This window comes from Amia ocellicauda, chromosome 6, assembly GCF_036373705.1.
Source record: "Amia ocellicauda isolate fAmiCal2 chromosome 6, fAmiCal2.hap1, whole genome shotgun sequence".
Taxonomy (NCBI): Eukaryota; Metazoa; Chordata; class Actinopteri; order Amiiformes; family Amiidae; genus Amia; species Amia ocellicauda.
The window spans coordinates 13,547,521-13,563,657 of NC_089855.1; the positions used below are offsets into that span (position 1 = coordinate 13,547,521).

Below are 16,137 nucleotides of genomic sequence, written 5' to 3' on the forward strand. Positions count from 1 at the left end.
CGAGCCCCTGAGTTAGGCATCTGCTGCTGTGTTATTTGCATGAGTCCAGGCCTGCGTTTGTCTCGCAGAGTTTTTCAGTGGCCCTGTCTCGCTGTCTGGCCCTGCAGGACCACGTGGAGAGAGTGTTCCAGAAGCAGGAGGGGATGGAGGAGATGTTTGAGAAGCGACGAGTGAGTCTGAAGAAGCTGGCGGCCAAGCAGACCCGCCCGGTCCAGCCGGTGGCTCCTCGCCCTGAGGCCTTCCTCAAATCTCCTCTCTCCTCCCCAGGTCAGCCTCCACAGCGCGTAGGGCGGATATCGCTTCAAACTGCACAGGCACTATCGTGAAGTTGTCTCCCTCTAGTGACTGGTTGGTCAAAATGACAAGTTCTTTCCTCAGAATGGGAATCCAATGTATAATTGAAACCCAACGAATGGTCCACACCAGTGTCTTCCTGCCTTTTCTAAAATGGAGAAACAAATTTTAAAACTTCCCTGTGAGAAACTAAAGTGAGAGATTGCTGCGACTCACTTAAAATGAGAAACTAAATGAGATTGCAGTTAGAATAAAGCTTTAATAAGCATAACTGTTGCTCATTATTCAATGCAATAGATTAAGGATTTTAAGGAAGATATTATCAACTTAAGAACACAACATGTTATTCTTGTATTTTTTGGTAAATTGTGTATGTGCATCCTTTTAGGCTATCCCAGAGATTCTCCGAAGAATTCGCCCACAGACAGTGATGCTCTTCACAGAATAAACTTCAGAAAGGTAAGCAGACAGATGCAGGACTGTGGCTTGTGTCCCTTTTCACCACTATAAGCAAACCATTAGGACTCGTGATGTTACAGTATATGGAATCTCAAATCTAACCTGTTTGACAAACCTGTCAGACTTTTGCTGTAGTCTCAGTGCTAACTGTAATTTTAGTTCTGTTTGAAGGATTTTTAGTTGATTTTGGCTTATTTTCCACAGTTTCATTTTGTGAAGAAATTTTTCTTCCTGTTATATACAAAAAGAACAACAACTAGAAAACGTGTAATTAAACATTCCCAGACAAAGATTTATAATACAATATAGTCTTAACATTTTAGGAATTTCTCACATCAGAGTGGAGTTGTGATTTGATGCGTTTGTATCCTGTTCTTCAGGGGGATCATCATTCGAGCAGTGGAGGCCGAAATGACTGTCTTTCGGAAGAAGAGGAGAATTTAGCCGTGCTGAGACGGTAAGTCCAGTAATCGTACAACAGGAAGACATTTTGCTGATGTAATTATTCAAGAAAAAACTGCTTAGGGGAGGAAACACACGTTCTGGCTTGTGACCTCTGGTGTCTTGGGTGGAGAGTTTGTAATGTTTGTTTAAAAATTAAGTCTGCCAATGTGAATGAGTTCCTAGAAAGATAGGTGTAAGAGCCAGTGGCATTTGTGGTGACTGGATGGAATATTTTTACTCCATTGAAAGATGTTTCTGTCTCAAATGCAATCCAGCTAAGATGTGACATGTGATTGAGCATTTCTGCTAAAGGCAAGAATTCCACTTATGCGAAAATCACTAAGCTACCTTTGCATATTTGTATGTGTAAATAGCCATTCATATGTAACGCAATTCTCAATATATGTCCTTTTATAGGCCATTATTAAGGAATATATCACTGTAATACTTTCAGGTTTTTATTTATACGTGTACTGACCAAGAATTCACTATTTTTCTTTTTTTGATCAATCAGTTATTTTAACTATCAGATCAGAAATAAATCTCTCAATTGAGTCCACAGAAATAATGAATACAAGCTTTTGTTTTGCAGGCACGTGATGAATGAGCTACTGGATACTGAGAGGGCCTATGTAGAAGAACTATTGTGTGTGTTGGAGGTATGTGTGATTGTGTGTGCTGGAGGTGTGCGTGATTGTGTGTGCTGGAGGTGTGTGCGATTGTGTGTGCTGGAGGTGTGTGCGATTGTGTGTGCTGGAGGTATGTGCGATTGTGTGTGCTGGAGGTGTGCGTGAATTGTGGTGTGCTGGAGGTGTGCGTGATTGTGTGTGCTGGAGGTATGTGCGATTGTGTGTGCTGGAGGTATGTTGCGATTGTGTGTGCTGGGAGGTATGTGCGATTGTGTGTGCTGGAGGTGTGCATGATTGTGTGGGCTGGAGGTGTGCGTGATTGTGTGTGCTGGAGGTGTGCGTGATTGTGTGTGCTGGAGGTGTGTGCGATTGTGGTGCTGGAGGTATGTGCGATTGTGTGTGCTGGAGGTGTGCGTGATTGTGTGTGCTGGAGGTGTGCGTGATTGTGAACTGGTGCAGAAGCTGCCAAAAACAGATTGCCTGCACAACCCATTCTTCAGTTCTCAACATGATGTAAAGAATTGACCTAATAATAGACTAAGCAAACAGTGAAAGCAGTCGTGTCATCCAGATGACAGAAGTGAAACTCTATTTTGAAATTACACTTTCTGGCCTTATCACGCTGTCCTTGTCTGGACCAGGGCTGTGCTTTTGACTTAATGTATGAAGCTTGTCTATCTTGAATTTCATTAATTAAAAAAGAGAACAGTTTGATGGAGGGAGTAGGGAGTGAGATTTGTGTGATTTGGCTATTACAAAAGTACCCTTTAAAGGTTTCACTCAAGTGTTTTTATTTATGCTACGATAACTGTATAAGATCAAACAGCCTGGCAGAAGATTATCATCAGTACCTGTAGCTGATTTTGAATGAGGGCCATTTCTTTTTCATGGTAGTTGACCGCTATACTGCCTATTCTCACACCAGAAAGCTGACACTATCTTCCACCATCGCTAAAGATTGATTCAGTCAATGAAATTACCAAACAGGTGATCACAATGGGACTGGGTTAATTCCATGACCCCTGATTTCTGCTGTATGCAGGGATATGCTGCCGAGATGGAAAACCCCTTGATGAATCATCTCATGCCAGTAGGACTGCAAGAAAAGAAATTCATTCTCTTCGGAAACATGACTGAAATCTACGAGTTCCATAAAAGGTAGGGTCCTAATAAGCTGCAATGTCAAGAAATGTTGATTTCTCCACTGCACACTCGTAGACTATTGCCTTTTCCTCTCTTCTTGTTTTATTAGGATATTCCTCCGGGAACTGGAGAATTACACAGACTATCCTGAACTCGTAGGAAGCTGTTTCCTCAAAAGAGTAGGTTATCCCTCTGATGCCGTACATTATTTACACACGCTTACTCGATCATGCCTCTCCTGCTGCTTTCATCATTTCCAACTGTGTCCAACAGCATTTCACACAAAAGCTGTTCAGAATGCTGTTCTTTTCTCTCTCTGTCTAATCGACTGGTCTTATAATTGATTCCCTGAGGCAATAGCCAGCATACCTGTGTTCCCCCCTGTCCTGTGTCAATTTGTGCTATGCTTTTGAAAATAAATCAGCCTCTACATGTGCTCCTATAGATATTTTAGTTATGTGTAAACTGTAATTCATTCAGATGTAATTCCTGAGCCAGCAGCACTATTGTTGCCAGAGCAAATTTTTAGTTGCTACTTATATCACTTAGAAATCCCTCACAAGCTATAATGAAGTGGCATCATGTGCTGACTGATGATTTAATTAAGGCAGAGGAAGCACGTGTAATTAGACTCCTTAATAATGTTGTGGTTATAGCTGCCATTCAATATCACATCATTGGGAGGTATGCATATATATAATCAGTCCTTATGGTCTTTGAGTGACTGAAAGGACATAACTGAATTTTAACTTTAACTGTATTACAAAAAACATACTTGCTTATTTCATCCTCAGTATCCGAATAATATTATCACAGAATGTTTCGCACCAATGCAACAAAATTATCGGACACTTCCGTACTGTGTTTGGTGGTTACTATCAACATGGTGATGTAACTGCGAACAGAATTGTCTCAGTAGAGTCGTACTCTTCAGTTATCTTCCGTGGCAAGCTGTACCATTTATTTTCTGCTTTGCCTTTAGATGAAAGATTTACAGATATACGAGCAGTACTGTCAGAATAAACCCCGATCTGAGAGCCTGTGGAGGCAGTATTCGGACTGTGCCTTCTTCCAGGTAAGTTCCTTCTGTCTTCAACTGGGTCTTGGAAAATGCATAGAAAGTGGCTGTAATTTGAATTTGTAGGGGCAGTTTCCTACATAAGCCTGTTGATTTTTGAAGTCACTCTAAAAAGGCATCTTCATTTATTTTTTTGAAATTGGAATCAGGTAACAACTTAAAATTTCGATGAAAGGGGAAGTCTAAAGCTCTGATATAGTAGAGCAGGGGTCCCCAACCTTTTTTTATCATGAGAGCTACTTTGTGTAAGGATCTCCGCCAGTCCTCGGTCCCAGGGGGGGGATGCTGACAGTACTTTCTTCCAGGTTCGGGGGGAGCTGCTATTTTGCATTGTATTTTCTAAATTGTTTGGCAAGCCCCTCAGAGAGGTCCTGCGATTGACTGGTAACTCGCAATCGACCTGCTGGGGACCCCTGCAGTAGAGTATTTGATTACTACTGAGTTATTACATTTTGTGATTTATTATCAAAAGTTTTTTTTTTTTCTTCTCTTTTTGTTTGGTGTTGAATCAAAAGGAATGTCAGAAAAAGCTGGAACATAAATTAGGCTTGGACTCCTATTTACTGAAACCTGTGCAAAGGATAACAAAATATCAACTGCTGTTAAAGGTAAGGCATATATTTATTTGAATAACTGCAGGAAATTAGCAAACAATATTAAAGAAAATTATTTACATATATATATTTTTTTCTTCACTGTACGTAAGAAAAATAAAAAATTAAACATTAATGTAACTTTACGTAAAAAAAAAAAAAAATGATTTAAATAAATTGAATTTGTCCAGTTATGTTTAAATATGTTCATTCATATAAGCAGCACCAGAAACATTCCTTGAAATGCTTGAAATAATACTAATTTCAGGAAATAATTTCTATGTACTGATCACATGACATGGCAAATGGATATTATCTCAAGATTGGTATTAGTGATTGTAGACGCAGTGGAGGCATGTTTTCGGTTTTTGAGCCATGTCAGCTATATATAGTGAAAATGACATGTCAATTAAGTTGTCTAGTGATGTATTTGCAAGAAAGAAATAGGCCTCACACTTAAGGTTAGACATGGCATTTGTAGCTGTTAACATCAGAATCTGCTAGATAAGCCATGCTGAATTCCTGTCATTGCCTCATTAATGTTGCCCTTTGCCCCAACAGGAGCTCCTGAAGTACAGCAAGAACTGTGATGGGGCAGGGGACCTGCAGGATGCGCTGGCGGCCATATTGGGCATTCTGAAGTCAGTCAATGACTCCATGCACCTGATTGCAATCACAGGATATGAGGTCAGGCATTGGCCTTTCTCTTCCTGTTTTGTGTCACAGATTAGATTGGTGGTGAAGTGTCCTCCTTCAAGGAGGTGATTCAGTTATGCAGAAAGCCTGTTTACATGGAGGATTAATTCACACCCTTGTCGTCCCTGACTGGCAGTGTGTTTACCACAGTGAGATCATATTATTCAAATGCTGTGTGCTTTCAGACAGCTTGGATAAGTATTGTACTCAAGTAATGACGGAGTAATGCATAAACCATAGGAAGGCATTGCCTAAAGTGTAGCATAGGGGCCGAGTAAGAGTTCAGTTTATTTTTATTTTTCATAAATGAAATATATGTATGTAAGTGAGGCTTCACCCTCTTATTTAAATAACAAAAGCAAAATTGGTCATTACTCAGAAAAGGAGAGCCCAAGTTCATGGTCATGTTATGATCACCTTGAATGTCCTTGAAGAGCACAGGATTGCCAGATAAAGGTGGGATGTAGAGATTTGTAACCGTTCACGTTTGTGTTATGGCAGGGGAATCTCAACGACCTGGGAAAGCTGCTGATGCAGGGCTCCTTCAGCGTGTGGACCGAGCACAAGAAAGGCCACTCCAAGGTGAAGGACCTGGCGCGTTTCAAGCCCATGCAGAGGCACATCTTCCTGCACGAGAAGGCACTGCTGTTCTGTAAAAGGAGGGAGGAGAACGGCGAGGGCTACGAGAAGGCCCCCTCCTACAGCTTCAAGCATTCCCTAAATGTGAGTCAGGCACAGTGCTGCTGCCACAGTTACGAGTATTCGCTCACTCAGTTGTGCATGTCCGCACAAGCCGTGGTCACGCCCGGGCAATTTTAAAGGATTCCTGGAAAGATAACCCGAAAAGACTGACGTTGAGGACTTTGTGTTTGGAGGAAGTTCTCGTACTATGTACAGAGTTGGCTTAATGATAGAAACTTATCCTTTTGATTCTAATTTTTAAACTTTTTCCATAATCGTGTGCTAAACAATGGAATGCAGTTCTGTAATAAATTCAAGTTGTCCTCTAATAACTCACTCAAACTCAAGCTGTAAGATCGTGATCTGGACTTAACTAGCATGGTCAGTTCATCATGTGTCTGTGTCAACAGATGACTGCTGTGGGAATCACGGAAAATGCAAAGGGAGACAACAAAAAGTTTGAAATCTGGTGCAATGCAAGAGAAGAAGTGTACATTGTGCAGGTGAGTGGATAGAGATATATACTATAGAGTCTCCTGAGTGGATCATAGGCAACACAAAAGCTTCTATGTGTAGTCCAGGGTCAGCAGGCTCAATATCACAGGTTATTGCCCCACTTAAATGCCCCTCCCTAGGAGTGGGTAGGAGTCTGTAGTGCCAGGGAAAAGTACCCATGAGCCACCAGGTTTTGAGGTCATAGTCGTCTGCATGCTCAGGGACTGCACTTTATAGAGGTGTGGATATGGGGTTGTTTTAGGAGTCTGTCTGTCTGTACTTCAGTGCCATGAATAGGGGCCACTGGTCCGACAGCCGCACTGTGGCCTGCAGCAACTAAATATCTCCCATCACTAGACTGATTATAATAATGATTCCGATGATAACTATAGCTTGTAAAAGTAGTTTGCAGAAATGTATAATCCTGATTATTTTTCTTTTTTTTTTCTTCCCCCCTCCAATAGGCTCCTACACAAGAAATCAAAACAGCGTGGGTAAATGAAATCAGGAAGGTGCTGACGGGGCAGCTCAAAGCCTGTAGGGGTGAGGACCTCCTTTGTTACATGTCTGGGCAAGAGGAAGAGCCAGGTTCCTCCGAGGAAACCACACTTATGATATCTGGAGGGAGGGTTGCACAAAGCGCTCGAGTCATGCTAGTGGTCTTGTCTGCAGGGTTTTAAAGCTGTATAACCCAGCCTAGGCTTCCTTCATGGTCTGCTGTTTGTTTATCCTGTACTGCAGTACGGATCTTTCTAAATTTACAAAAATGGCTGTAGCTGTATTGCAGTGGGGGGTTTTTGGGTCTTACTTGCTTACGTTTTGATCCTGAAACAAAAGTGAAATACAAAGATGTATCCCAGCATATCAAATAAAAAGTAACGAATGTGTTCCGAAGTGAAATATTGGCAAATGCAAATCTTACAATTATTCTACTTAAATTATATCTCATACTTCATGAGCCCAAATCTTAGTAAAACTTTAACAACTTTAAATAGAATTACTAGCAAAAGACAGTATAATTGTTTGATGGTCTATATATTACTATTTATTTCAAATATGTCAGGTCAAGTAAGTAGCAAATATTTCCACATGCAGACTGAAGAGCTGGTGAGTGTACTCTTAAAGTCCAATACAATTTTCAACTCGCCCTTTGTTTCAGAAGCAAGCCAACAGAAGTCCTCAGACCAGGTGTTTCAGTTTCCCTCACCTACCACTGCTTCTGTCAACTCGAGGTGAGTGCTATTCCTCTTTACATCAGTGAACAGCATCACAGATTGCTTTCAATGGAGGAGCTCCACAGGAATGCTTTACCCAGGGTGCACTGTGTTTTTATTTTTCAGCTTTATACAACACGGATAGATTATCTGTACTGTTTTCTGATTCTCATTTGGTTTTTCTAAGAGTTTTTGGAAACTAGAAGGAAGTGGACAAGTAAATAAGCCGTACAATGTTTGAAAGCTTACTGTCAACACTAACAGACTTCCCCATCTCATTTCCACAAATAGTCTGAATATACTTTGCAGATTTTACAGTTTTAACTTTTTGTGGCTAATATAGTTCAGCAGAATGAAACCAGAAACATTAACAGGAGTAATCTGGAATACAAGAATCATTTTGACACGTTTTCCTGTTTGTTCCTTTCCTATTTCCTGCATGTACATTCTGTAATTCTGGCATTGTCTCTGCATAGCTTTTTTGGGCACCAGAATATTATTATTATTACTTATTCAAGCCGGCTGTTGGAATTGTTTTGAATTCTCGTAGTAGTCCTTTTAAGAACAATCAGAGAGGCACGAAGAAAGGAGATGAGAAGAGGACCGAACCTGCCAGTCCGGATGCCTGTTTGAATTCCTCACCTTCTCCAAAGCATCCTGACAAAGGAAAAGGTATTGGAGTCAGAACTGATCATTGATTTTACAGGGCAAGAAAAAGGGCCCAGACCAGATTTCACAATCTACAGAGATCTGTTGAGTGCATCACGGTGTCAGTGACTGCCTGTTGAAAGCATTGACAGGAGCTTGAAGTGGCAATTGCAAAAACAAAAATGAAGGATTCCCATGTACTTCCAGTTCACTGCTGAGGTCCCCATTGCTTTAATAATGATAGCAATTGAACTGGTTATCACTCTGATCTGTAACAATTGTGACTTAAACTACTTCGATCTTTCTCTGCAACTGTTTCTTTTTTCTTCCTTCTCTCCCTTTCCAGAACTAATTTCCATATACTTTTCTTTTCTCCCTCCCTGGGCTGTCTCTCGCTGTCTCTCTCTCTTCCCTCCCTCAAGATGAATCTGCAACTAGCCCTACTTCAGAGCGCGCTGCGGTAGCTAAAAAACGTTTCACTTTACAGGGCTTCAGCAACCTCAAGAGCCAGAAAGGTAAAGTCAGGCCACAGGAGTCAACAGACTTGTATTTGTCATGATATAATGCACAAAGAGAGGGCTGTCTTGTGCTCAACTTTAGAAACACTGTAACAAACAACCAGCCTCCCCACAGAACCCTATCCTTAATAAATGACTGCATTAGTTCTGTTATTTTTGGCAATTGTGCTTCAGCTCCATCCACAATGTTTGCCTTTTTAGCACTCTTTCACTAACCCCATGCTAAGTAATTTCCATCTGAGGGAAATCGGTGGAGTATTTCCTCTTGGTGTTGTGATGATTGTGAAGTAAAATGGGGTGCTAATAAGCCCTGCTTTTCTTAACAGAGTCTCCACCTCCCACTGTTAAAAGTCGAACATTACCAATGGTTCTGCTCTCACGACCAGGTATCCCTGTAGTTGTAGTTGAGAGAAATGCATGGTTCTGTGTTGCAGACTTATAGTAACTTCCATACCTATCTTCCACGAACCCTGGGTTTGCTGGTAGTTCTGTCTTGTAATCCCTCTCCCACTGCCAAACTGACATCTTTTCCAATAAAGATGGTCCTTTCATGCTTTCCCAACTCTACATGTAGACTGATGCTTTCTCTTTACAATAATAGCCTGAGTTTAACTCCTTTACATAACTGTTCTTCTATTTGCATTCTGTTATTTTCTTGCTTCAATTTCGTCTTCTTTCCTCGTCTGTCTGTTCCTGCAATGCCTCCAGGATCTCCTACTAGCCCTGACAATAAGACAAAACGCCACGAGATAAAGAGTGACCCAACTCCATTTGGCTTTAGAGGTATTTTTTTATCCAAAGGGCTTTCCTGTCACACATTCCCATTGATGCATTTCACATTTAAAAGGTGGATACAGTACAGTGCTGAGCAAGATCTGATCTCAGGATTTATGTAACTGAAGCCACTGATTGTGCCAAAAAGGTGAACAGGTGTTTGGCAATTTAAGCAACTACCTTTTAGAAGCTTGTCTCAGATTATACTGTATTCAGTGCTAGGAATGTATGTATTTTTTTTCAATTTTGCTGTTGGAAAATGTTGTTTTGTCCCCCTTTGCTTTGTTCTTTGTTTCCATTATTTATCTTTGATCAGTCTGTTTATCTTTAAGTACTGTATTTATTCATTCATCCCAAACGAACACTTTCACTTTTGGTTGAACTGCCTTTTCTTCCCTGAATTCAGCACACCTTTGTACTATCGATGTATTAAAAGATATCCACATGTCTTAACAAACAAAGGCCGCTGAATAACTGGTCAGAAATAAAAGTGGAAATGAAAGAGCACTAGGTTTGCTCAAGGCTGTGAGGATTAAAGGTACAATCGCATAAAAACTGACGCATGGTTTTCCCACAGATGCAGGTCACCACACAGCAATCAGTCGAGTAAAATGGCTCAGTACCTCTAGTCTTTTGCAAGCAAAGAGGAGAGGTAAAATGCCTAATTGTGTGGATAACCTTGACTTTTCAAGTGGCTTTGAAAATAATTAAATAAATAACAAAGGACTCTTTTATAAACAGATTACTCAATTTCAGTGAGTAATCTGATATTCTTCATTTCCTTTTGCTTTGCTTGGGGCCCCTTGAAAAAATATTTCTTTCTGTACTGCTTTTAGAATTAAATTACTGCTTTTTGGGGTCCTATAATTTATTTCTTAAATACATGCAGTTTTTTGGGGTAATAAAGGAAGAATCAGTGACACATATGCTCACTCTACACACAAAATGCAATATTAAAAAGTATTTGAATACAAATATCTACCATGTACAGTATCCTAATTTTAGGCCTTAAAAATAGCCACCTTACATTATATATAGAGTAACTCAATTTAAACTGTAGTTCATTCATTTTTACCTAAATGAGCTCTGTATATTGCCCCTGCTGTTTTTCTTAAGTTGTTAGCCCAGCACATGTATTGAACAGAGAGCCTTTCATTAAACTGTGTAATTAAACATCCATTTAAGTATTAAAAGTGTGTAGAATAATATTTGAATAGCATGTTCTTAAAATCATAATACAGTTGTAAACTAGCTTAAATATGCTATAGAATATTTGAGTACTCTAAGCAAGCTACCTCTCCGGTATTAGTCTTTGCATTATTGTAATTTGTTCTTGAGGCACTGGGATGATTAAGGAGAGGTTCTGAGATGCACGTGCTCAGGGTTTTTACCGCGGATCATTTCTTTGCAATGCTGTGATATGTGGTGCGCACGGATGAGGTTCTGTCCTCGGGGTTTGACACTCTTGGTGGTGCACTGTTCTTGCTTAGGGAAAGACCATCAGCACCACACACTCACAGTCCACAGCAGCGTCCAATGAAAATGCTGCAAGAGACATCAACACATTTAAAATTTGTGTTTGAAAAGCGAGATTACTTCTCAGTTGATCAGCACAGTAAACTAATGCTCAATCTACTTTTTTCTGGATTTAAATCAATTTAAAAAAGAATAAGATACAGCAGTACTACTGTTCTGTTCACGCCTACAGAATATATTTTAAAACCTTTTAATTCACCATAATTAGAATGACATCATATTGTCTAATGCACAAAATAAATTTGTAGGTTTAAAGTAGGAATTGCATCAGTGAACGCTGAACATCTCTGAAGTGCCCACACAGAGGTGTGGCTTCCTTGCTGTATAAAATTACAGAGGTCCTATAAAAGACCAATGATTATGGTAGCATGTGTGGGTGTGGTGCCTCTTTAATTTTGTCATTTTCATTCATCTTTCAGCAGACCCTATAGACAATGTGACACTCATTCCTGATTCCTCCCCCTTCCCTTTCTCTAGGCTGGGTCAAAGCCTCCCATTCACTCGACGCCTCTGAGGAAAACGAGGGCTACTCCAGTGCCGAGGAGCCGCTGAACTCCTCTGACGCAGAGGAAGAAGGGGGTAAAAAACTGGTATGTCACCCAGCATCTTTATCTCGGCCTGCTTGTGCCGAAGAGCAAGCCGGCGTCGCCACAGGCCACGTAACAGTGAAGCTGAACACAAATGTTTGGCAAAGGTGTGCTGCTCTTCCTCCACTGACATTGGGGCATTTCAAGGATTTATTTTCAGACAGCTTTGCCCCCTTTATGATATTTTGAAATGTTCATTTTTTTATTTTTTTGTTCTTCTGAAGTTTTATATTTTTGTCTACCAAATTGGCATCACAGGCAGCCTTCTCAATCATTACGAGATATTTATAGGGGGATACTAATTAGTTTTGCTGCTAAATGACTTCCAAAATTAAATTAACATAAACTAGTTCATCACTGATACGTCAGCAGAGAAGGGTGCTCAAAGTTCTCAATCTACACCACAATCCCATCGATCTTTCATATGACTTTCTTTCAGACTCCTGGGAAGTATACTGTGGTGGCCGATTATGACAAAGGAGGGTCGGAGCAGTTGACGGTGAAGAGCGGAGAAATGGTGCAGCTGATTCGAGAGGGAGAAGATGGGCACTGGTGAGTGGTGCTCACGAAACACACAAGTGTCAAGAGCGATGGAAGAGTAGCTATGTAGCTTCAAATATCCACCATTTTGAAGCAGTTTTTAAATGTAAATTAATGCCTTTATATCTATTTTTTCAGGTTTGTTCGTAACCTTAGCACCAGCAAAGAGGGATGGGTCCCTGCTGCAAACTTACTGACGTTGATAGGAGACTCAAAATCATCTCAATCCCTGAGCAGCTCAGGTAATGTTTCTGCTGTTTCTCTTGAGTGATGTGCACAATGGGATTGATCTTAAAAGAAACTTATGTTATGCTAACGTCCCGATTTCCCCCTGTGGATATTCTGGCACTGCTCATACAACAGAGACAACATACTGACATTACCTTGTGATCTCTAATGTTCGGTACATAAATACAATACAAATAGTCCAGCTCAAGTTTTTTCTTACTGTAATGTATTTTTACACAGGGCCACATACAGGAGACTCCACTATTCAGACAAAGCTTGTTTTTAAAGTGAATTTCATCTAAAAATACAGCAATATCAGATGAACTGTAACTGAGTTACACATTTAAGGAAGAACCAATAGTCATGCTTTGCATAATGTACAGATAATAATTACATTCAATTTTGGGAAATGGTGTACTAGTTATAAAACTATCATTGAAGCTTCCACATACCTGATGCACATTGCAAGGTTTGTTTGGGTTTTTTACAGTTGAAATAACCACATTCTTTGTGCGTTGTTCAGAATCGGGGAGTGGGTCCAGTAACCTGAGCACGTCCTCCAGCTGCAGTGAGACGTACACTCCCAGCAGCTTCTCCGACATCAAGGGCTGAGGGCCGACCCACCTCCACAGCTTCACACATCCTGCAAAGCACCCACACTTTTTATGCATGTTTTTATTTCCTCTCACCTTGCAAGTCAGGTCACTGAACTGGAATTAGGCATTACTGATTTTAAAGAGATGTACATTAGGAAAAACAAAGCGTCGCTGGCCCCTCGTACTAATGCCGGAAATGTCCGTCTGAGATGAACTCACCCTGCAGACAGCCAGTGTCTGCACCGGCCAGGCAAGTGATTGTGATTTGATCAAGAGCCTGGGTTACCGTATGTAAACAAAGACCATTTTTGTTATATTTTTTATTATTTTTCCAGGGGGGAGGTTATGATTTGGTTAACAAAATTAAAAAAAGCCTAATATATTGTCTGAGAGATATAACAAATCATATGCATATGCTTGCCTGTCTGCTCTAGTATGATTTTTATTTTATTTTCTTTTTTGCCTGTTGTAAAATGCAGTTTCACACATTTGCACAGAGCAGGGACGGTTCTTACACTTAAGCCATTCCAGTCAAGACTGAATCCCACTGTGCCCGTTTCTGTGCCAGAGCTGCTCTCTGAGCCGCTGTTGTACACGGTCTGTGAGCAGCACAAAAGGGATCCGAACACTGATTTTAGTTTTAATTAGCAATTCTGTACCCTTCAGTTTGAGTAATATTTCAGAAGCAACTACTGTTTACAAAGTATTGCAGTTTGATAACTTTTTGATACAGAGTTGATGTTCTCTTGATACGTTGCACACAGAAACTTAGTCAAACTGCTCTTCAGGAAAATGCAACCATTTTTAATTGTCAATAAGGAGTCGTGAAGTCTGATCTGTTGCTGCTTACATCGAGCTTTATTCATAAAGAATAGGGAATAGACATTTATATATATATATATATATATATATATATATATATAAAATCTTTGAAACGGATATATAATTGTATTTATTTATTGTAAAACAGAAAAAATGCTTTATAAGGGAAATTTGTATAAATATTACCTCATTTTTGTTCTCAAAAAATATATTGTATATAAGACACATTGATTAAAACTTGTGAATCATTGTCTGGAAATGCTTTTAGATTCTGCCATATATTGCAATGCTTAATTTCTATGTCTGCGTTGTATATTGGTATCTGGTATCTGTATATAAAGCAACGTGTATTAAGGTTAGACAGTTCTTTATTCAATTATGTCTACACCCAGATATGTCCCAATGTATTTTAGAATTGCCAGGAAACGTCATTACAAGGGTAAGTTTGATCTATGGAAGAAAGCTGCTATTTACACATTTTCAGAGTAACTCAGAAAGTCTTAACATGTTTTATCTCAGTCTTATCTGTAATAATTTACTCTGTTGGTTTTATTCATGTTACTTGGCCAAAATTATTGGGACATGACTATAAGAATTGTTTAAAACAAAGAATGATTGGTTAGGTTTGAACAAATGTATACAAATGCATTTAAAAACTAACAAATATGTGTAAAGGCATCTTTCCAAAGTCAATTAATTGCACAAGTGAGTCGACATTTCTGGAGGTTTATATGAAAAGAATGTAAATACATGTACAGTTTGTTTCTGATGCATCATAGAAACTAATTTTTAAAGTCTAATTTGCTACTCTGTGGATCGTTACCTGCTAAATGGTTTATATTTGTGAAATTGTTGACCAGCGTTTTTTCAGCAATTGCCCAAGACCACATAGCTTAGTGTTTGGTATAGTCCTTACAATAACAGTTGGTTCCAGCAGGCCTAAAAAGGTCATCCTTTCACATAGGGAATGTTCTGTAAGATAATGTATTTTTCTTTTTGATTTGCACTCTGTAAGTCAATCTGATACTGATGTTATTGTTTATTGCACTTTATGCAGCACATTGCGGCACATTTAGTTTTTCTATGGTAATTGAATTATGAAAAAATGTATGTCAATTGTCCTTAATTGTATGAAAACAAATGACTTGAATAAATGAAACTTAAATGGGTTTTCAATCCAGACTATGTGGTCTCGTCTTCATTCAGGTGTTTTCTTTGTTGATGTCTTATATTCGATCAAAGTATGCATATCAAATATTTGAAGACTGAAATTAACATGTTTTTATGCTAATATGTTTAATTTATAACTGATAACATTGGTATGGAACACCTCTATATACATTTCTGAATTGCTTTATATAGGGTTATGATTATGGCCACACCTAGCAAGTAATTTACCGAAACATTTGTAAATACTATACATTTGACACGTTAGTCAAGTTAGTCAATTTGTCAGGGAACCAACCAGAGAGAGCGCATGTATTGACTTGATCTTTTCAAATGACCAAGATAGAGTCAGGGGGATAGTAGTTAGAGAACCAATGACAAATTGTGATCACAATATGGTTAGCTTTGAGGCATTCTTTCAAAAAACAAGGACCAAGTCTAAAACAATGGACTACAATTTTAGAAAAGCAAACCTTGAAGGTATGAGGTAGCACTTAGAAGAGGTAGACTGGAGCACACTGGATACAGAGTCAGTTGAAAATGGATGGGTATATTTTTAAGAAAATATACTACTTGAGGCTAAGGAGCAATTTGTACCAAAACTTGAGGAAATTGAGGAACAAAAAACACTGGCCAAAATGGTTTAATAGAGGTATGCAAAAAAATATAAAGAGGAAGAAAATGTTGTATAGCACATACAAAAGGGATGGTGATGAAACAGAATACATAGAATATGTTGAGCTGCAAAGAGATCTTAAGAAAGGGATCAGGAAAGCAAAGAGGGAAATAGAAAGAAACAAAGCTCTTGGAGCTAAAACCAATGCAAAGAGCTTTTTTCAATATTACAACAGCAAGAGGTCAATAAAGGAGGAAGTGAAACAGATAAAGGGCAAAAATAGAGGTACTCTAAATGAGTATTTCAGAGGTTTTTACAAAAGAAAAAACAAATAACATGCCACAGGTTGACAATCAGTTCAGTCAAACCCTAAGAGAGA

At 39.3% G+C, this 16,137-nt stretch overlaps 1 protein-coding gene across 8 annotated transcripts in view; it reads left to right on the forward strand.

The window, feature by feature from the left end:
• The window catches only part of mcf2la (mcf.2 cell line derived transforming sequence-like a), a 57,058-nt gene extending 41,901 nt beyond the window's left edge, over nt 1-15,157 (forward strand). For 3 of the 8 annotated variants that reach the window (XM_066706190.1, XM_066706193.1, XM_066706195.1), the window contains exons 13-33: nt 108-267; nt 683-753; nt 1,134-1,210; nt 1,790-1,856; nt 2,869-2,984; nt 3,079-3,148; nt 3,952-4,044; nt 4,563-4,655; nt 5,202-5,327; nt 5,838-6,059; nt 6,428-6,520; nt 6,977-7,055; nt 7,672-7,744; nt 8,277-8,398; nt 8,797-8,889; nt 9,219-9,278; nt 9,601-9,675; nt 11,680-11,792; nt 12,229-12,341; nt 12,468-12,571; nt 13,081-15,157. In XM_066706190.1, the coding sequence (XP_066562287.1) occupies nt 108-267; nt 683-753; nt 1,134-1,210; nt 1,790-1,856; nt 2,869-2,984; nt 3,079-3,148; nt 3,952-4,044; nt 4,563-4,655; nt 5,202-5,327; nt 5,838-6,059; nt 6,428-6,520; nt 6,977-7,055; nt 7,672-7,744; nt 8,277-8,398; nt 8,797-8,889; nt 9,219-9,278; nt 9,601-9,675; nt 11,680-11,792; nt 12,229-12,341; nt 12,468-12,571; nt 13,081-13,169 (2,109 nt within the window). In that variant the 3' untranslated portion in view covers nt 13,170-15,157. Of the gene's footprint in view, nt 1-107; nt 268-682; nt 754-1,133; nt 1,211-1,789; nt 1,857-2,868; nt 2,985-3,078; nt 3,149-3,951; nt 4,045-4,562; nt 4,656-5,201; nt 5,328-5,837; nt 6,060-6,427; nt 6,521-6,976; nt 7,056-7,671; nt 7,745-8,276; nt 8,399-8,796; nt 8,890-9,218; nt 9,279-9,600; nt 9,676-10,243; nt 10,319-11,679; nt 11,793-12,228; nt 12,342-12,467; nt 12,572-13,080 lie in introns of all 8 variants that reach the window. The other 5 variants (XM_066706197.1, XM_066706198.1, XM_066706191.1 and 2 more) reach the window with 4 other exon arrangements.
• The last annotated feature ends 980 nt before the right edge of the window (nt 15,158-16,137 follow it).